The sequence below is a fragment of the Argentina anserina genome, chromosome 2 (assembly GCF_933775445.1).
Source record: "Argentina anserina chromosome 2, drPotAnse1.1, whole genome shotgun sequence".
Taxonomy (NCBI): domain Eukaryota; kingdom Viridiplantae; phylum Streptophyta; class Magnoliopsida; order Rosales; family Rosaceae; genus Argentina; species Argentina anserina.
In genome coordinates this window covers 18,357,874-18,379,189 of record NC_065873.1, presented here as the reverse complement: position 1 = coordinate 18,379,189, position 21,316 = coordinate 18,357,874, and the positions used below count along the sequence as shown (strand labels likewise).

General features: G+C 39.0%; 4 protein-coding genes and 2 pseudogenes across 5 annotated transcripts; 4 read left to right on the top strand and 2 right to left on the bottom strand.

Annotated features, from left to right (window-relative positions):
• Positions 1–1,237: 1,237 nt before the first annotated feature.
• LOC126784492 (senescence/dehydration-associated protein At4g35985, chloroplastic-like) lies at positions 1,238–2,125 on the top strand. The gene has a single exon (XM_050509956.1). It carries the CDS (start codon positions 1,415–1,417, stop codon positions 1,892–1,894), a length of 480 nt encoding a protein of 159 aa, XP_050365913.1. The 5' UTR covers positions 1,238–1,414; the 3' UTR covers positions 1,895–2,125.
• On the top strand, positions 2,021–3,781 carry LOC126784100 (uncharacterized; annotated as a pseudogene).
• Positions 3,782–5,283: 1,502 nt separating this feature from the next.
• LOC126784099 (early light-induced protein, chloroplastic-like) lies at positions 5,284–6,254 on the top strand. Its single transcript, XM_050509594.1, has 3 exons — positions 5,284–5,298; positions 5,431–5,589; positions 5,693–6,254. Exons 1-3 carry the CDS (start codon positions 5,284–5,286, stop codon positions 6,125–6,127), a joined length of 609 nt encoding a protein of 202 aa, XP_050365551.1. The 3' UTR covers positions 6,128–6,254.
• A 263-nt stretch (positions 6,255–6,517) lies between these two features.
• Positions 6,518–9,076, bottom strand: LOC126785515 (xyloglucan galactosyltransferase MUR3). The gene has a single exon (XM_050511235.1). It carries the CDS (start codon positions 8,632–8,634, stop codon positions 6,817–6,819), a length of 1,818 nt encoding a protein of 605 aa, XP_050367192.1. The 5' UTR covers positions 8,635–9,076; the 3' UTR covers positions 6,518–6,816.
• Positions 9,077–14,836: 5,760 nt separating this feature from the next.
• Positions 14,837–19,039, bottom strand: LOC126782834 (NADH dehydrogenase [ubiquinone] 1 alpha subcomplex subunit 9, mitochondrial). 2 transcript variants are annotated; one of them, XR_007670816.1, is made up of 13 exons: positions 18,921–19,039; positions 18,737–18,833; positions 18,184–18,248; positions 17,857–17,942; positions 17,645–17,729; positions 17,490–17,560; positions 16,762–16,893; positions 16,565–16,680; positions 16,335–16,458; positions 16,196–16,264; positions 15,533–15,653; positions 15,214–15,422; positions 14,837–15,074 (listed from the first exon to the last, which is right to left on the bottom strand). XR_007670816.1 is itself a non-coding variant. In XM_050508162.1 (12 exons), the coding sequence occupies exons 1-12, from the start codon at positions 19,006–19,008 to the stop codon at positions 15,283–15,285; spliced, it is 1,194 nt and encodes a 397-aa protein (XP_050364119.1). In that variant the 5' UTR covers positions 19,009–19,039; the 3' UTR covers positions 15,161–15,282. The 2 variants fall into 2 exon arrangements, 1 of the variants encoding a protein (XP_050364119.1); XM_050508162.1 differs by lacking the exon at positions 14,837–15,074 and having other exon boundaries at positions 15,161–15,422.
• A 337-nt stretch (positions 19,040–19,376) lies between these two features.
• On the top strand, positions 19,377–20,796 carry LOC126784098 (putative FBD-associated F-box protein At3g50710; annotated as a pseudogene).
• Positions 20,797–21,316: the final 520 nt, after the last annotated feature.

The following is a 21,316-nucleotide window of genomic DNA, read 5'->3' as shown; positions in this document are numbered from 1 at the left end:
AAATAATAATGGTAAATTATAATATTTTGAACGTAATATGCATTTTTTTGTTAAAATTTCATTATTAAATGTTACTTTGTTATAAAAAAAAGTAAAAATATAGGTTTTTATTTAACTTAATAGGAATGTGGGATTTGTCCCGTCCCGTCACGATCACATCCCGTCCCAACCGGGATTAATCCCAAGTGGGATGCATTCTTAAAAACCCTCGTCCCGTCCCATCCCGTCCTGTGCCCACCCCTACATTTATCTTTTAGAATGACTTCTCGACGTAATTTGAGAGATCCAATATAATGGCCGAATAACTTGAAGCTGGAGCCTAAAACTAACCAAAAGCCCTTGTGAGCAAGACGTAAAACTAACTAACATGAATGTTTACTAAGACAGAAGGTTCCTTTTATACTGCATGAAGCTTAAAGTAGAGTAGAACAAACACAACTGTGGCAATTGGTAATATATATATATATATATATATATATATATATATATATTTTTTTTTTTAAGAGTTTCGATCCAAAATTTATTATTATACCTTTAAGAGATTAGAAATTTAGAAATATATGTACCCCGGTTTGATGTATGGGTCTGTTCTTTTAATTTTGGGCCCGACCACATATTATTAGATTTCCTAGTATTATTAGGACATGACCCGTCCAACTCTATTATTTCTATTACTACAAAGAAAAGGAAATCTGGCAAAAACTTCCCCTCTACCACACAGATGTATGACTATAAATAGATGGCAGGCGTAGAAGTTCTCATCAGCAACAACTTAGGAGAAGTAGCAAGCTCTCCCAGCAAACCTATCTTATTTTCGAAAAAAATAAAAAGTTTCCTATCCTACAAAGAAAAGGAAATCAGCAACTACGTACTTCCCTTCGTCGCCTTTGACTAATATAAGATGCGACGCCGAGGCGTCGCCGGTGCGCGCATTCGGGCAGAGCGACGGAGAAAATCCCCGCATGTTCAAACCTAAGCGAAGCGATGGAAAGGCGACCACCGGAGCGGCGGAGCGGAGCGAAGCCGGGCGAAGAAGACGCTGCAAATTTTTTTTTCTGGGGGCCAAAACGACGTCGTTTTGACATCTTCTGATTTAATTAAAACGATGCATTTTGAATGGTTAACAACGACAAAGACCCTCCCCTCCGTCTGTGTTAAATGGGAACGAGGTTTCCAAAGATTCAGCAGTCCAAAGACAAAGAACTTTCCCTATCTTCTTCTAGAGACAAAAATAAACAGTTTCTTTCCCAACAAAGAAAGCTACAACAGCTATGGGTTGTTTCAGTTGTTCCAGTTCCAAATCCAAGGCCACCACAAAGACATCTGAGTCTGATCAACCTGCTGGTTAGCCTCTGCAATACCAAGAACCCCCCAACAAGAACATACAACAACAAATCCTCCTACAAATCCTAGGATGCAGAGTTCACCTCATGGAAAAAGGAAAAGCCCTAGAGTTGGCCGCCGGCAAGTTCATTCTCGAGACATCTTCGACGACAATATCTCTCTGGCCACCATCATCAAAGTCGGTGAAGAGCTCCAGTGGCCCTTGACGAAAGACGAGCTAGTGGTGAAGATAGATCATTTCCACTACCTCTTCTCTCTGCCTATGAGATATGGTGATCCTCTGAGCTACGGGGTCACTTTTCCGGAGCAGTATGTGAGTCACTTGGGGTTTCTGGATTCGTTTTTGAAGGAGCACTCGTGCTTTACGATCACTTCGAACAGTAGTGCTACGAAGAATTTTAAGGGTGTTGATTGGAAGGAGTATGCTCTGAGGATTGAGGACTATAACAATGTGTTGGCTAAGGCAATTGCAGGAGGGACTGGTCAGATTGTTAGGGGAATCTTCATGTGTAGCAATGCTTATGCCAATCAGCTTCACAAAGGAGGCTAGACGACATTGGCTCGTCCAGCTGCGGAGAAACAGTTTGTGAAACAAGAAAGTCCGAGCAAAAATACGAATGCCACCAAGAAGAGTGAAATGAATAAAAGTTTGAAATGTGCGAGAAGGTTGTCAAAGATGACATCAAAGTTGAGCAAGTCTATGCTTGATGGGGTTGGTCTCGTGACCGGAGCATTGATGACACCTGTGGTTAATTCCCAACCAGGGAAGGCATTTCTAAAAATGGTTTGAAAATGTATTGTATTAAATTAATGTTTGTTGGAAAGGTGATCGCCTTAAATCACCTTTTCACACCGATGTTCTCGCCTTGTGAGGCTTTACCATGTCACCTTCACCTTCGCCTTTGCTTTCGCATCTGAAAACATTAATATAAATAGAGGGCAGGCTAGGGATCCTTCTACAATTCTCATCAGCCTTTCTTCGCTCGCTCTCAATCAGGATCAGCAAACCTTAAGAGTAAGGTCATAACTAAGATGGCGGTAGATTCGCAAAACATAAAGGAGAAGAAGAACAGCATGACGAGGTGGAGATAATTAAGAAGAGGCACTTGAATGTTGTTTTAATTGGCCATGTCGATGCTGGAAAGTCAACAATAGGAAGTCAAATCCTTTTTCTTAGTAATCAGGTTGATGATCGTACAATTCAAAAATATCAGAAAGAAGCAAAGGACAAAAGTAGAGGGAGCTGGTATGTACGTTGCGTACATCATGGATGCCAATGAAGAAGAGAGGGTCAAGGGCAAAACCGTTGAAGTTGGACGAGCACATTTTGAAACTGAGACAACTCGGTTTACGATTTTGGATGCATCAGGTCACAAAAATTATGTACCAAATATGATCAGCGGTGCATCTCAGGCTGATATAGGAGTACTGGTAATATACTAATATCAGCCCGGGAAGGAGAATTTGAGACAGGGTATGAGAGAGGTGGCCAGACCCGTGAACATGTTCAGCTTGCAAAAACTTTGGGAGCGTCTAAACTGCTTGTTGTTGTGAATAAAATGGATGACCCTACTGTGAACTGGTCAGAAGAAAGGTATGATGAGATTCAGTCCAAGATGGTACCATTTCTTAAGACATCAGGCTACAATGTGAAGAAAGATGTTCAGTTCCTACCAATATCTGGTCTTATTGGTACAAACATGAAAACTAGATTGAATCAAGAAGTTTTTCCATGGTGGAATGGCCCCTGCCTTTTGGATCGCGGAAGCCCTTGATGCTATTCAAGTTCCTCTTCGAGACCCTAAAGGTCCATTCAGGTTGCCCATCATGGATAGATTCAAGGACACATCAGTAGTTCATGTCATGGGGAAAGTGGAATCTGGTTCTGTGCGTGAAGGGGATTCACTGGTTGTCATGCCAAATAAGGCTGAAGTGAAAGTTGTTGCTATAATCATCGGTGAAGATAGAGTCAAACATGCTGGACCTGGTGAAAATCTTCGCGTTAGGTTATCAGGTATCGATGACCAGGAATTACTGGCAGCTGGTTTTGTCTTGTCGAGTGTGGTTAATTCCATATCCGCTGTTACCGAGTTGTATGCGCAATTGCAGATCCTTGAGTTGCTGGAAAATACAATCTTTGCACCCCCATACAAAACTGTCTTGCATATTCACTCCGTTGTTGAGATAGTGAGATTGTAGAGCTGATAGAGGAATTTGATATGAAGACTAAGAAACCTAAGAAGAAGAGGCCTGTTTTTGTGAGGAATGGTGCTGTGATTAAATGCCGGATTCAGGTGACTAACATGATATTCTGGAGAAGTTCTCCGATTGTCCTCAACTGGGAAGGTTTACTCTTCGTACTGGAGGTAAAACTATTGCTGTGGGAAAAGTAATCGATGCTCCATCCAAGAAAAGTGAACAATCTTCGACAAACTAAGCTCTTAACAATTTTGATCTAAAGGCTGAGCTGGGTGAGTAGCTGCGACTCTCTATCATGGGTTCCAAATCACTACCTACTACTCAAGAGTCGATCATTGATTCGACTAGTATGTTACACAACTTCTAGATTCGATCGGTCATATACTGTTGCTGGTGCCCATCTACGTACTCTGGACAGAAAGAAGAGTGAACCTAATTAAAGGAACTTTCCTATACAATAATATGTACGTAGTTTCTTATTTGCCGTCTAGGGTTTGAAAGAAACTTGTGTAAGAAAACCTAATTATAGTCTCAGCAAGTCTCGACAATAAGTGGAATTGGTTATCAAGTTTGCATCGATTTGATATAAGAGTAATTATCAAGTTTGGGTACACATCACGTGACACTGCTATGTGGTGTACCCAGTTAATCATACTACGTCATGGTATAACTAACATGCACGCGGTGAAAATGGTAAAAGGTTATCACAGTAAAAAATAGACTAATAACATTAAGGGAGTACGCCACGTGAGATATGTAACTCTAATAATCGGTGATCTCAATGTTTCAAGTGTTCAACTACTTCCATTAAGTAGCCTAAATACCGTAATGATTCCTGACTTCCCTTAATACATTTTGGCGTTCAGCCAGCTGGAAAGGCTTGGAAAAACACTCTAATTGTGCTACATGCTCGTAACTCAATTGTGAAAACTGTTAGGGAATGCGGAAGAATGAACTAAAGACTGGAAATCGAAATAACTCACAACCACAAGCGAAAATAAAATGAAAGAGAACACCGAGATTTAATGTAGTTCGGCAAAGTGCCTACGTCCACGGGTAGCAACAATAAAGAACCTCCACTATACGAAAAAAAGTTACACCGAGAGAAACACTACTACAAGACTCACACTTAAAGGGATACACTCACACACTTTATTTTGCTACACACACAAAACTCTCTACTTGGAGTTTTCTCTCTATCTCTCACTCTTGATCACACACAAGATGATCTCTCCCTTATTGTTCTTCTATGTTTATTGCACCACTTCTCATGCCTTTATATAGGCAAACATTTTTGTGCAATTCATGCATTTGCATGTAACATGTATGGAAGCAAAGTCAATCTTCTTCCTTGATTCATGCTTGATATTAGCATGCTCATCAATGCATTCTTCTTTCTTTGTCAAACAAATCAACCACCTACTACCATAATGTTGTAGATTTATTTCTTACCTTCAACAAAGGTTGCTCCAAATTTCAACAAAATCAACTCCATTAATTAATGGGTCACCAAAGCAATATGTGTGCTTGATTTACTCATGTGAACATCACATAGTTTTCACACCTTCATTAAGGAGGGATTGACCCTATAAAAACCTTGCTGCAAATGCAACTCAGAAAAAGAACCAATGAACTTAATTGATAAATTGCATTGTGTTAGGAAGCCGCCACGTACGTCTTGTGCATCTCTTACTACGAGTCGTATGACTCATCAGTCATCACTATGAAACCAAACCCACGATGACGTTTTGGTACGTGAACTAGCTCTGCTGCCTCCAGGCAGCAAGTACTATATCAGTCACTCTAAGGCATGTAACTTCCACACTCAGAAACCAATATCAGTTCTACATCTTCAGCATCTTCAATCAAAGCCTGCTCAAATATTAGCTTGAATCTACAGTGGATGCAACAACTGCTATGCAATCGATCCTTGGCAACTCCGTTGCCTACGGAGCTGGCGGCAAGAACAGATCACTGAACCTACCGGGTACTGTTCCTGCTAGTTATGCAGTATCAATCTATCTCCGTGTGCGCTCTATGGCCGAGGTAAATATTTGCTTGTATGTCAAGATAATCTCTAGGATATGCTAGTAGTGCATAATGGTCCTAAGTTCTAACCATGTGTCTGATACTCTGATTGCTCTTTCAGGATGGTCAAAAGAAGCAACCAACAACTGTAACAAAAGCGTCCAAGAATCCAGAGCCAACTGCAGCTCCTCCACCTTCACCTTCTCCCCGTTCTCCCAAGCTTTCAGACGTGTTTGCATTCAGCGGACCGGCACCTGAAAGAATCAACGGCAGGCTGGCAATGGTGGGCTTCGTTGTGGCTCTGGCTGTCGAACTATCAAAGGGGCAAGATGTGTTTGCTCAGATATCCAGTGGCCCCGGAGTACCATTGTTCATCGGCACTAGTGTTTTGCTATCAGTGGCCTCCCTGGTTCCTCTACTGAAAGGAGTGGCCGTGGAGTCCAAATCCGATGGGATCATGAACTCAGATGCAGAGCTCTGGAATGGAAGGTTGGCCATGTTGGATCTGGTGGCTTTGGCCTTCACCGAGTACGTGACTGGCAGTACCTTAGTGTAGATCCTCTCATTGCTCATTACATTTCACATGCTATTTGACTATTTGCTCGATAGCTGATAGCCACCCTGTATTTCATATGTTAATGGACATAAATAAAAAGAGTTTCAACTATACGGTATCCGGGTTTAGAGACAGAAAGAGATCTAAATCTTGAAAATGCAGTACAGGGTTTCACAATTCACATCCATTTCTTCCTTTTAAGGAAAGGAGAGGTGGGGAAGCAAATCAAAACAAAAGCCGACTTTTCTTGATTCAGAAATGACTTCAGAGATGTGCAAATCAAGTCCCACAAGCAATAGAATGTGGTAACAAATTTCTCCTGGAATGGAATAAACTGAATGCAAGTGGGCGATATCAGATAAAATTTTAGTTTGGATGACAAAGTAAAGGCTTGATAATCACTCTATTATTATTTCCTGTAGATTGATAAGATGAAATACTCTAGCTAAATACATCAGAAAGAATACTGCAAAATACATAAGAGATATATCCTATAGGAAAATTTGCACTAGAAACAGTGAATATGTGTCTGTTTGGGATTTAAACAAGATTGTAGGAGTGGAGATCTTGAAGATGAGTTCTGTGTTGAGTATTCATCACAAGGGACCAGCTAGAACTCATACCTGCTCGAACTCAGTGCAGGATGTATTAGACATTGGAATTCCAATTGCTCTGCTCCTGTCTTCCACTCATGAGTGTTGACGCTGTTCATTCTCCCAGGAATTTTTTGCAGCTTCACCTGAATCGGCATTGCCATCCTTCTGCTTTGCAAAGAAAGGATCCCATTCATGAGGTCCGACCTCACGCTGTCCCTCCTCCAACAAAGCATACTTCCAACTAATCTCCTCAATAAAGTTATCATCCGTACGGCCTTCAACAATGTCCTTCCTTGCCTTAGTAACCTTGTCGATGATTGCTTGTACAGAAACATCAAATGCATCTTTGAAAGTCTCCAGCTTTGAGCGAGGGTCAGCATACACTACCCTTGGAATAAGGTTTATAACTTCTTCCCTCATGGCTTTCACCTTCTCCGGGGGAATTTGACTGAGCCTTTCCTCTATGGTGATATTCTTCTTACGAATATCATCCTCTGGGATGAACACTGAATATGTTGTATAATCTCTTGGAAGATGCCAGGTATATTGTGCATATGCTGACCCCGGATGGAAGAAGACAGGTATGCAACCAGCCAACATTGAATCAAACGCAGATCTTCGTGTGTATGAATCACCCTGAGGTTGCAGGCAGAAAAGGGAGCTCTGAAACATCTGCATGATACTGCTTGGGGAATGACACTTGCTTTCACCGAAATCGCACTCCAACAGCTTGCCAACCTTTGAGCTCTTGCATTGATCAATAATCTGCCCTCTAATCGACTTGACATTGCCAGGCCGTGGAGCACCAGCAAATGAGAAGAGCCATTTACGCTCTAAATTTCTCATACGATCCTGCCAGATCAATACATCAGCATCTTTTGCTGGATGAAAGTATGTAGGATATGGAATACCAAAATCATTGGCATTCCAGGGGCTTGACTCCACCACAAGCATTGACATATTTCTAGCAGCCGGCAAAAAGAGAAGCTTATTACCCCAATCCCCTTCATTCTCCGTAAGTCTCCGGAAATCCCATGTAATCCTGCCTGCAACGAGAAAATGATCTTTGCCACCCATAACCCTCCACTCCGGCCTCTTCATCAGCCAATCAACCAGATCCAACGATGCCGCATCCCTCCTTGATATATTGAACCCCCAAAGGTACCGTGCAATATCAAAACCAGCATAAAAAGGAACAAACACAGCTGCCGCAAGGGACGAGTCATTCGTCAAGCACTCATACTGCTTCATCCGATTCGTAAATATAACATCCACAGCAAACTGGTTGGTGGCATACCAGCTCGTATTCTCAAACACCCCCTCCACATTCTCAAGCGGAGGACCAAGCCCTGCATTGGTTGTAAACTTGCACATATTAGTCCACAAGCTCAAACTCCTACACTCTTTCAGCATATCCTCATTGAACCTCGGCGGCAGGTCATGAACATAAATGTACCTCCCACCACACGGATCACTCTTGTTCTCCACCGTCCTCAGCGCCCTCGTAAACGGGTACTTCTCACCCTCCCCACTCTCAGTAGTCTCCACAAGGGGACCGATTTTACGAGTAACGGCCGGCTTAGCTTCTTTCTTCTCTACATTCTTCACTACAGGCTCACTGATCACAGGAATCGGCTTCTTCGGCTTAGGTTCAGGTTCAGTGGTTGGTTTCTCCATCTGAGGAGTGACTAGGATCGGCTGCGAGTCCGAATACATAGGACCAACCTCTAGCTTCCCAGATTGATCCACGGTACTAGTACTACTACCAAGCACAATGAAATGAAAATACAACAGAAGCATCCAGAAGAAAACCGACAATGACGCCAGGAAACAAATCCTGGTGTTCTGATTCTTCCCAGCCCCCTTCTCCATTTGCTCCGACGGGAAATTCGTCGGCGACCGCCTCCTCATTTCACTCCCAACAAATAAAACTCCCAAAACACTCTCTATACAAATATATAACAAACCGACTCACAAAACCCCCATTCTTCTCCAACAACCCAAAATCAATAACAGATTTTTACAGACATACACAACAGAATCACCAAATCCAACTCAGCAAAACAGAATGTACTCACAGTTATAACTGTAGTGCGTCAACTGATTCGGTTGAGAATGAACCGGGAATTGGCCGAATCTAGGAGCAGAGAGCATCTGGGCCGGTTCGATCTGTGGCGGTGCAGGTGACGGAAGCAAAGGAGCTAATAGTGAGAGAGAATGGAGGAGGGGGGCAATGGCAGTATTGTAAATATGGGGGAAATGGGAGTCACTGTGAGATTGATTTGCGGAACAAAGATCGAAACTTCAGGCTGAATTTGCTGCTGGATTCAGAGAGAGACGGTGACAGAGGGAAGGAAATATTTGTTGTGAGGGAAAATGGAAGAGCATGATGGCAATTGCGAGCGAAGAGGGGGGATATAATAGGGGCGGTGCACGTTAGTGTTGTCGGTAGCTACTGAGATTTAGACGCGTGGAGATAGGTGACGTCACTTTTTAATGGAAAAAAGGAAATTTTTTAAGAATATATATATGTTTTTGTTTTTGCGACTTTTAAGGTGGAAAAGGAAAATTTATAACTTTTTTTTCTTTCTCTTTGGTGGTGGTCTATTTTGACCCTATGACAGTATGACCGGAACATTATTGCAATTTGTAATTTCTTTTACTCGTATTTCATTTTTGGTAACGTCTCATGTTAATATTTCCTAACGAGGTCATTTGAGTGTGGATTGAAGACTCGCGTGGGGATTATGAGCAAACTATATGAGGATTAGTGGCAATCCTCATTTGTGACTTTCCTTGTCAAAATCAATGCTATTACTATGATGTAATAAGTAGGGCCGGCAATATTAAGCCAAATAAAACCGTATCAACTCTTATTAACCGAATTATATATAGTTAGTTATCAATATGTTGGTTACTGAAGTGTTGATATAGTAATACCGAGCCAATACATGGAAGTTGACATGGTAATGGTAATGCTTTTGACAAAGTTTGGTATTACCGTACCAACCGAACATTTTTATATTTATTAATTTTTTTTAAATTATTATTACATATATCAATATTTATCGTTCATTTTATAGATTTAATACCAATAGGTAATCTCAACCCTTCATTAATACCAATAGTTTGATATTGCCAATTTCTATTCAATTTTTTTTAATTTATAATATTTAACTAGAGATTTATAGTCACTTAAATGAACATTCTATAAAAAAAATTGTATGAATTTGTCAGTACTTTGAAAATCATAAGGAATTTTTTTTCAACAATTAATTAGTATGAGTTTCTCACATAATTGGATCTAAATCATATATTGGTAAATGCCCACTACCAACCGTACCAACCGAAAGTCTTGGTATACCGAGAAATCGGTACACGGGGTTCAGTGGTTGGTAATGATAATAATTTTCTCTTTTTATCGATTAAAATTGGTTGGTAGATAATATAGGTAAAAAAAAGTCGGTATTGTACCGAAATCAACCCCTAGTAATAAGAAATGAAGGCGCTCATTGAAACATTAAAAAAATATGTAAAATGATTAGCAATTGTGTGTCTTTCTTCGAAAATTCTTATTGTCATTTGACTTGCTATTAGGTCTCCCCGTTGTGATGCAAAATACTCAAGGTTCCGACTCTACTTGACAATGCAACATGCAATGGTCCTTCATCAAACTTAATTGCATGGCGTTACATTAAGGTGGTTTAGAGAATCTGGATGGTTCGCTACGTGAGCAAGGGCGGATTCAGGTGGATGGCGAGTCCAGTATGCCTTGACTAAGGCAATTTTAGTCTTGTTTTTGATGCAAAAGTTTATGAATCCGCCACTAGACGTGAGGTAGAGGGTGATCTATCTCAATGAACCCTTCCTTTCTCGTCCATTTTGATAGTGGGTATCAATCTCAACTTTGAGAAACGCAATGGTTTAAGTAGATCGTGCGGGTTTTACATGCATTGAGCTACCAGCTGTTGCACAGCTTTGGTGAAGTCCGCGACGCTGGTAGTAGGCAGCTTGTTAGGCCTGGCCTGATGGGTTGCTGTCATATACTTGGCTGCAAATGAACAGTTCTGGAAGCTTTTTTGCCAATGAAAAAACTAGAGGCGTTGTGAGATGAGAAACAACCTTGTTTAACATATAAATTCCGGATTTCCGGTGATAGTAGAACATGGTCCTGACTCTTGAGACAAGCAACTACAACAATAGATCGGATGGATGCAGCATTTTTGAGACGGCGGTCTCCTACGCATCTGAGGAGCAGGATCCTTAATTTCATGATCCATTCATCCTTAGCTTTGCATGTCTCAATTAATAAGCTACACTTAGATTACTATTAATTCCACTAATCGATATAATTACTACAACATAAAAAATAGGCAAAATTGTTAAAATACACCACAAATTTGGTCTTAATTGTCAATTTGCACCCCAAACTTACATTTGAGTCAATTTACCTCCTAAACTTGGTAAAAATTGCCGATTTACACCCCGAACTTGTATTTGAGTCTAGAAGGTAACTTAGTAAAAATTACCGATTTGCACCTCATCCGTTAAATTTAACTGTTTCTATCCAATTTTGCGTCACATGTCATGCACATTAGGGGTAATGTTGTCATTTTCTATTTATATTTTTCTTAAAAACAAATAAAAATATTCTTTAAAATGAGGATTATTTTTTTAATCAAATTATTTATTTACATCTTTTTTCTACATACTTAACCCTACTTTGAATTATATATTCAACATATCCACCTATTCAAATATAGTGTGTTCTGTATAAATATATTTTTATATGTTCACATTGTTGGAGGAGGAACAAAACGAGAATAATAAAGACGTAATAGAACAGAACGTAACCGTTTATTGATTGATAATGAGGCCAATATATATACATTACATAACCACAATCCCATAGGATTCAGAGTCTTAATCTATTACAGAGATGTGAATCTATCTTTAACAGGAAACCTAATAAGTCTAAGACACACACAATGGTATAATAATAATTCTCTCGGAACACACATTTATTTTTAATTTTCAATGTATTTATTTATTTATATTTTTCTAATATCTTTTAACATACCATATCACATAAAATAATAAATATATAAATCAATAACATGTTTCGAAAAAACAAACATTGTAGCAAGTGTTCCTCTTAAGTAATTTTATTAATTTATTTCATTATTAAATATGAATAAATATATAATGATAATAATGCCCCTTAAATGCATGACATGTGACTTAAAATTGGATTGAAAACATTAAATTTAACGGATATGGTGCAAATCAGCAATTTTTACCAAATTTAGGAGGTAAAATGACTGAAATGCAAGTTCGGGTGCAAATTGAAAATTAATACCAAGTTTGAGGTGCAAATCGGTATTTTTGCCTAAAAAATATATATGACATCATCATCAAACCCTTAACCCTACCACAGTTAACTTAGGTTTAAAAAGTTTGTACTCGTAGCAAATAAAAGACTATAACTATTCACATAAAATGTCATTTGGCCACGATGGTCCCTAATTCAAAAGGCTCCTTAATTTCGCAACAAGGACTTAACGAAATCAGACATTGGCTTTCATATTTTTAACTAGGGGTGGGCACGGGACGGGATGGGACGGGACGAGGCTCATCCCACGTCTCGTCCTACTCTTTTGAATCGGGACGGGATTGGGACGGGACGGGATCAGGACGAGACAAATACCATATTCCTATAAAGTTAAATAAAAACCTATATTTTTATTTTTTATTAACAAAATAACATTTAATAATGAAATTTTAACCAAAAAAATACATATTATGCTTCAAAATATTATAATTTACCATTATTATTTGAATTGATATAATTTTGGAGTTATTAAGAACATAAATTAGTTTCATTTTGATACAAATATATAAGAATTTTTAAGTTTTCATTAAAGGTGGGACGAGACGGGACGAAGTGGGATAAAAATTATTCGTCTCACGTCTCATCCCACTATTATGAAACGAGACATGATCGGGACGGGACAAACGTTTTTAGACCTCCGTCCCTACGAATTTCGGGATGGGATCAGGATTTTCATTTTTTATACCCACCCCTATTTTTCACATCAGAAAACACAAAGAAAATGACTAGTAGTGAAGTGACAGTGTGCTTCATATGCCAGTAGTGTTCTCCATTGTCGTTATTACATTTGAAGTTGCATTATTAAATCGAGGAGCTATTACATCCTAGCATGTTGGGAACCTAATATCAAGTTATCAACATCAACTATGTGCCAGAGTTGGGAAGCATAATTTAAATGTGCAGGGCCAAACAGAGTGGGCTACCACAATGGCAGTGGCCTTTCATATATCAATGACCACATGCACCAGTCCTCTTTGTAACATACAATTGCATTGCCATTGATTCGTGACCCTTTCTACTTCTACTTGTACAACATAATTTCATCGTTTCGTGGAGGAAAACAACTTAGCATCTCAATTTCAAAGTCAACAAGCATATTCTCCTTTCTCCTCTTGTATTTTTGTTCGCTAAATTGTTATATGAGAAAGAAATTGTTGACTTCTGATCAAGTGAAAGAAAAAAAGGATTTCATTTTCTCATAATTGGGAATCCAGGTCTCAATACCTTTCATGATCTGAAAATTAAACCGAGACCTAACAATTACATTGCAAAGTTGATCACTTAAAAAAGTACAATCACTACAAAAAACTTTGGCATTAGGGGCAACACCCACATTCTATCTACATTTAAATGTTCCTAATGCCAAATTTTTTTGTAGTGAATCACACACACTACAATTTACATACACAAAGTCAAATAAATTGAAATAATTGAATCAAGACGCTTATGCACTCCTTTACGGACAAGTAGCTGAAAGCAACAAGAGGAATGGAATTAAAACTGCAAAGAGTAGCATGGGAAAAGCCCCTGGCGCAGAAGAAGATGAAGACTCTTTCTTGCTCCTCCTCTTCTTGCTTGTTCTTAGAGACTTGCTCAACTTGATGCCTCTGAAGACCAAGTGTACTCCAGGATCTCTCATTTTCACACAGCTCTCATGCAATAGGGAATTGTTGGCACCCTGGACATTGTTGTTTATGTAAATGTTGATGCAACAACAATGATGCGTGGGAGACTGAGATTTCGTGCCGGGATGTATGACGAATGCTGCCCCAGTGAAGATCTTTCCAAGTTGATACGTTCAGAGCATTCATGACCAGGATCTGGCTCCATTGTAGTCTGAGAGACTTGCTTCAAGTTTTGTAAGAATGCTGCACCTGTTCTTTCTTTCTAAATTGTCTTCTGGATTCCTTGCTTCCATTATGAGTTTGGTACTTTTGTATTTACAGTTTTACAAAGGAAAGCCAATATTCTTATTCAAAAGACTTTAAACAAAGTCACTTTGACCCAATTTGGAATTTTCAAAATCATGTTGATTTCACTTGGGTGTGATAAATGAGGTATACTTGCTACTTTTCAGACGTGGAATCTATTTCTCTCCAACACACCTTCACGTGCAAGTGTGCAGCCTATTTTTAGGTCTGCAAAAACAGATTAACCCACACTATGGGACATAACAAATCGAAGACTGGCATCCAACGGACACTTGGTGACAATCAAATCGAAAACTTTTTGATGATAAAAGAATGGAACCTAACTCATGTCCATAACAAAATGGCACATAAACTCTCGGGCACACAACATAATTGAGACACCACTGAAGAAATACTCACTCTAATACCATGTTAAATAACGACAAACGTGGCCCGTGAACCAATTGTAAATCTCAATTTAGTCAACTCACATGTGTTGAGTTTGAATTATAAAAAATTTCAGTACAATTAAGTATCATTCACTCACTAATAAACTTTATTTTATTTTAGGATCTCTCCTCTCTAACACAATCAAAGGAACCAAGCTTCTTGTTCCTTAATCGGACTATAGAACACCTCCTACAGTATATACTGCAATGTCTATGGTAGAAGATCGATTACGCAATTTGTACTCAAGTATCAGGAGGTTTATCATTTTCGCTTCTATCAGGTTAAAAAAGCGTTGGTGCTATATCGCCAGTCCTTCCAAAATAAGATCTAGTGCTGGCTTGTAGTGCAGTAAGATTGATTCTAGTTCAAGAGGAAAACACTTCTTTACTAATAGAGCTAAAAGTAGATGCATGGAATTCCCCTCAACTCGGGGCTTATGAACAATCAGCAAAAATGAAAACAAAAATCCATGCTATCTTCAAATTACAAATGGATGAAATTCAGTCAAATGTTACGGATATGAAACTGTAAAATCATAACTCTCCACATCCTTTATTGTTTCCTACAATTTTTCAACAGAAGGCAACCCTCTCTAAAACCTGCCAGGCCAAGGATAACGCTACATCAGTCCCCAGAAAACAAATGAATATTTTCACAAAGTGGACACAGTTTTGACGGAGATTAATCCCAAGAAATCAGACATGTAGATTGAAGCACAAGTTTTGCAAAATCCCGAACCTGATTTGAAGATCCTAAGTGGGTTCCACTCCTGGACTAAGCATTACAGAATTTGAAAGCCTGAGAAACTCATGGATAAGAATCTGGAGACACTTTTTCACTGACTGTAGAACCGAAGTTCGGTCCACCTTTACGATATTGGATAAGAAACTCAATCGGGTAACCCTTGATCTTATGGGGCAACATTCCAAGGTCATTGAACGTCAAGGCTACAGAGCACACCACAAAGTTGAGGAAAATAAGAATAATCAACTGTAAATAATATAAAGGACAATACTAAGGGAAAGGAACAACAAACCCCATCCAAAATATATCTTACCATTTTCTGAGACAACTGTATCCGGAGCTTGGGCAAGGATTTGATCTAGGTTGAAGATTTCAGGATTTGGCAATGGAAAAGGAACTTTGTTAAGCAATATTTCTCGTGGCATTGCAATTGCCTGCAACATCAACAAAAATTGTGTACGAGTATGAACAACTACTAGATGACATATTAAAGGGCTATAGACTTGTATCAAGGAGATATTACTAAATGAAAGTGATCAAATCACACTGTTACAGGATTCCCTATCACGAAATTGAAGGGGAGGGGGGTAACAATCAGAGAGAAACACACCGACATCATGTGATGAGAAGAATGAAGACAGTGGATACTCAGTTCTGAAATTTTCTCACAAATTGATCCAACTGCAGGTCCTACATATTTTGAGTGCAGTCAAGGGAGGATGCTATATATTTTCATGATTTTCGTAGAAATCAAAACCCCTCTGAGGTCAATGGAAAATGTACGTATTGGTAGACAAACAGAATTCTTCATGGCAATTCTGATGTAATTTTCAGGTACTGTGTTTAAGTTAGCATAATAACAGTATCCTTGCTTAGAAAAGTCATGATGAAGTCTCAAAAGTAACTATCTAGTGACCATTACAAAACATAAGAAACTAGATACGCACTTCTAAAATCAAGAGCGTTGCACAGTTACCTTTGCAATTGGGATTGGAATCTTCACATAGTGAGGCCATTCCCGGATCATGTCAAACATAAGCTCTGCCTGCACTTTGGGACATCAGTAAGAGTAAATGTCACATTCACACAACTTCAGAGAAATAGATGATGATTACCAATTGATGCACTGTATATATATCAGGCCCACCAAGTTCGTAAACCTTTCCCATGCTGGTGCCATCATCTTGAAGCGCAGAAACAATTGCACCAGCAACATCAGCAACATACACAGGTTGGATTCTACAGGGCAGGTATTACAAGAAAATACTTTCAATGAGGGTTTAACCTTTATAAAGCTCTTTCACAAAGCTAATTAAGACTTGTAATTTTTATATATAAGACATACTTGGTAGACCCATCCCCAACAAGTGGAAGAAAGCCATATTTTTTTGAAACATGAGCCCATCGATTCAAAATTCGATCCTCCGTACCAACAATCACCGCCGGTCTCATGATGGTGGCCTGTTGATTATAAAAGGTTTTTAAGAAATATGCTCCTGAAATAAACACAGTAAGATGTAGGGATCAAATTGATAATCCTACCTCTGGTAATTCCCTTAAAACAGCACCCTCTGCAGCAGCTTTAGCCTTGAGATATCTAGATGGTGATGAGGCATCTGCCCCTAAGCAAGAAACTTGAATAAATCTCGTGATGCCACCATGTTCTTTGGAAATCTACAAACATTTGAAAGATTAAATCATATAAGTAAAACAAACAAACAAAAAACAGAGAATAAAATGGAATGAAATGAAGGAGTGAGTGATTGATACAAATGCAGCTAATGAAAGATCATTGAAAAAAGTGAAAGAATTATTCAACAGAGTAAGCACATAAATATAAATCACATCTTCAAGTGCAACTTGTCTATGTTATGATATTAAATTTATTCTATACTTCTTAGCCAATGTTGATGGTATAATGCTTGTATACGACAATAGGTCATAGTATACTTCAAAAGTAATACATCGGTAAGACTTCTATATATCTCTAATTAAATTGACTAAGTTGCAATCTCCTAGGTTACATCCAACTTCTATATCGCCACCAAAATAACTTTTCTCAACAGACTGCTCACTGCCAGATTTGGGCAGACTAGACTTCCAAAGAAATCTGCAGTCTCTGGCTGTATCACTATACACTACAAAAGTGTAAACTATGGCAAGATGATCTTGTGAATGTCAACATTTCTCATTATATGGATGACGTTTTGTAAAACTAAAGATGACCAAGCTGAAAAGCACAGGCATGACAGTCACTGCAGGATACCTACCATTGCAAGTTGTTCAGCCATGGAATGATTCACTTCCTCAAAGCTAAAGTTTCTTGTCTCATACTCTCTTCCTGCAAAACTATGAAGTATGATTTCCTTTGTTCAATCCGAGATTTGAAATCTATAAGATGTAAATTAGGGGTAAGCATTTATACCAATAAGATTGATAACCACATTAGCTTTTGCCATTACTGCCTTAATTGAACTTTCATCTCTTGGATTGTACTTCATGGGAACTATCTGAGCAAGTGAATTTCAAGAAGTTCTGAGACACAATATACAATTTGATACATTCAAGAATCAAGAAAAACAAAAGTACATTGTATATTTGTACTTCAAGGAACCCGAACAACAGAGACTACTATACCTGTCCCAAATCTCCCATCAACTTGAGATGACGATGAGAATCTTCAGAACCACGGAACGGAACTAATACCTGGCTTCCCATTTTGGCTGGAAGAGAAATACAAATCAGCAGTTCAGCACACTAAAGCACGAAAAGGCTAAAAGCAAAATCATATTGTAAAGAAGAAAAAAAAGCCCAGAACATACTTCCATCATACAAGTTCAGTGCAATAACAACCTACTACAATTATGCTCAACCAGAGCCAACACAATTATATACATTACCGAATCAAGTTAAGTCCCACCACCTCCAACTAGAAATTTAATCAAATTCTACACATATACTCACCCAGTTGTTGCACAAGATAACGACCAAGGAACCCAGTAGATCCAAAAACTGCAGCGACAATGCCACTGAAAAGACATGATTTTAAATAAATATTCTAAACATCAAAAATATATTCAGTACCGAAGTACAAGCCTCGCCCTCCGATTACAATTGCAAAGTGCATCGAATTATCTAAGTATCCACTGCGCAGCATAATAATGTGGAAACACAGGAAGAACTCAACAACAATAGAACGAGTTCAAATATCTACAATTCTACATTTTCTTCTCTAATTACTTTTCATTTAGAAACGAAAAGCGTGATTACACTATATAATTAACCTCATCAGTGGCGAACATGCATTCTTCTTACCAACCAAGAAAATGTGCGTAACCTATCCTGCTCTAATGACCTCATTTCAGCTCCAGATGACTAAAATAGAATCAGACTAATCATTTCCTCAGGAAACAGACCAGCGCAATCCCAATTGGGCATTTCAAGCTATACATTTGGCTAAGCTATCAGCATAAATTGATTCGAAAACAAGAAATGAAGAAATGGAAGCAAAAAATACCTAACAGATGATCTTCCACCAGTGCCCTTGCGCACAAGGTTCCCCACTCCCTTCGTGGCGAGGGTAGATCCGTACTTTGGACGCTCACCTCCATAACCTGCGAAAAAACAACCAAATTTGAAGTTACCGGAGATTGAGAATCCCAAGTTGTATACCTAAAAGAGGACAGGAAATGAGAGATTACGGTGATCGGAGATAGGGTAGATTGACTTGAGCGACGACGTTGCCGGATTCAGGTACCGCTGCCCGGCGCGCCTAGTAATCGTCTGCATCCTGCGCTCAGCTTCAGCTCAGAGAGAGAGAGAGAGAGAGGGAGGGGTAGTGAAAGATTGAAGGAGATGGATGGAGGATGGTTTTGTAACTGTTGGGCCCAGTTGGGTTTTTGGGCCTGCTATTGTTCTAATGACCCGCTTGATTTATTTATATTACCTGAGAGATGAAAAACTCCAAACCCTCACTGTTACTGAGCTTCGCAGATTAGAGTTGCAGACATGGTGAGACGTCGTCGTTTATCATTTTGTTAGAGCCGGTGTTCTTTCTCACCGATCAGTTCAGGAGCTAAATTATCAGGTACGTGTTTTCATAACCCTTAAATTCTGGCTACCAACAACACATATAACTCGATTTATGTCTGACTATAATGGATCACCAAATATCGATAAAAAATATAACTACACAAAGTTAGCTGTTGAAACCATGATTTAAGTACGCAGTTAACAAAGCATATTGGTACAGGATTAGATGTGAGAGGTTGGATAGCAAAAAGGATGACAGGATTTAAGAACTCCTTCATCACATCCTTTCCTTCCTTCAAACTGAACATGTTGTGATGACAATGTTTTTGTCTAGAAGATGTTAGAAAATTTGGGCTTCTGCATGTTCCGAGTCTTGACTTCTGCGACCAAGAGTTCATTTTTCTAGGTTTATTGATGATGTACGTACTCTTCTTCCGTGACTCAACAGACATCAATAGGTTTCGTGTCCATTGCATTGGTGTTGAGGATTTTGATCGTGTTTCTGGTTGGATTAATGGGGCCGCCATTAGTTGCAATGTTGCATAAGTTGATCTTTCTGTTGTGTATTATAATGAGGAAAATGACCAACCGCGGAGGATCTTTGAGTTGCCTCAGAGTGGTCGAATTTTAATATTAATGCTCCTGCATCAGGGTGTTTTCCCAGTCTCAAGTCTCTCTTGGTTCATATTGATTACCCTGTCAATAACTCAATGGAGAAGCTTTTTTCTTGCTGCCCTGTGTTGGAAGAGCAAATCATGGATGTATCAAGATGAGGCAGTTTTGAATTTCACTATATCTGCACCTGCCTCAAGACGGACACTGACAGTAAAATGGTCTTCACATAATGATTATGACAAGTGCAGCTTTCATGTTGTTGCTCCAAAGCTTGAAAATTTTCATATCGAGCAGCATACTTCAACTGATTGTTTTTTGGAGAATGCAAATTCTCTAGTCAGAGTTACCATTGCTCTAATAGACCATCATGGACACCAAGATCGTCGTCCGTTTGATATCCGTGCAACTGCGCTTTTCGCTGTAATTTCGAATGTTAAATACTTGTCTCTTGCAGCACACTGTTTGGAAGGTTGTTGTCTTCCTGTCTTTGATCAGTTGAGCCGATTGGAGCTTGCTCTTTACAATTGCTACTACTGGGAACTGCTAAAAGAGGTTCTCAGGAGATCACCTAAACTGGAAGATCTTGGGTTAGAGCTGAAAAGCCACAAGTGCCCTGGAGCTCTCCTAAGGAGCATCAATGGTGTCCACCAGAGTGGGTACCTATGTGTTTGGCGACACAGATCAAGACAGTCTCTATAAGGGGATTCAAGGGAAAACTGGATGAGGTGGATGTGGCAAAGTATCTACTAAAGAATGGTGAAGTTTTGAAGAAGATGACTTTTTATGGTGATCGTCTTTTGCGCACCAAAGAGGAGTTAATTGACAATGTGTCAATGGGGTTCAAAAACTTGTCAAGTGGAGTTTTACCCGGAAGGCTTAGGCTCGTCATGTTTAGATTTGCGTTCTTGGGTGAGTGTCATGCCTCGATAGAAGAAGTTGAAATCATTTCTACCAATTTGTAGTTTGCTTGTCATTATTATTGTTATTTTTATAGGATAAACAAGGATTTAAGTCTTTCTTAATCGTTCATAAACTACTCAACTAAGTTTTGTAATAATTCCTTTACTTACTAAAAAGTTTGATCGCAATTAGATTCTCGTGATGAACCTGTGACTGAAAGATGCTCATAATGAACCTGTGACCGAAAGATTTTCAAGCTCATTAACGTTCGATAACAATGATTCTCCAATGGCGGATCGTCCAAGAAAAAATGATTTGAAATTTTGTCCTCATAATGCCTTCAATAAAATGCATGGGTATGTGACATGAAATACACATTTTTTTCTCATAGAAAACAAAAGGGTCTGTCAGATACCATTTGGTCTGAGTAACATTAGCCTTGCATATATTAGTTGTTGTTTTAAAGTCATTCATTTGATATAAATAATAATAACAAAAGTTCTGACCAAGGAGTTTCTCCATGTTAGCTTACATTGTGCAATCTTTTCTC

Bases quoted from the DNA above. Each gene is read 5' to 3' on its own strand.
- LOC126782834 (XM_050508162.1), bottom strand. From the start codon at position 19,008: ATGCAGACGATTACTAGGCGCGCCGGGCAGCGGTACCTGAATCCGGCA. The intron at 16,681-16,761 runs GTAGGATTATCA...TATAATCAACAG, and splicing joins TTTTAAGGGAATTACCAGAG to GCCACCATCATGAGACCGGC. The intron at 15,423-15,532 runs GTAAGATATATT...TGTGCTCTGTAG, and splicing joins TACAGTTGTCTCAGAAAATG to CCTTGACGTTCAATGACCTT.
- LOC126784099 (XM_050509594.1), top strand. The intron at 5,590-5,692 runs GTAAATATTTGC...TTGCTCTTTCAG, and splicing joins GTGTGCGCTCTATGGCCGAG to GATGGTCAAAAGAAGCAACC.
- LOC126785515 (XM_050511235.1), bottom strand. From the start codon at position 8,634: ATGAGGAGGCGGTCGCCGACGAATTTCCCGTCGGAGCAAATGGAGAAG.
- LOC126784492 (XM_050509956.1), top strand. From the start codon at position 1,415: ATGCAGAGTTCACCTCATGGAAAAAGGAAAAGCCCTAGAGTTGGCCGC.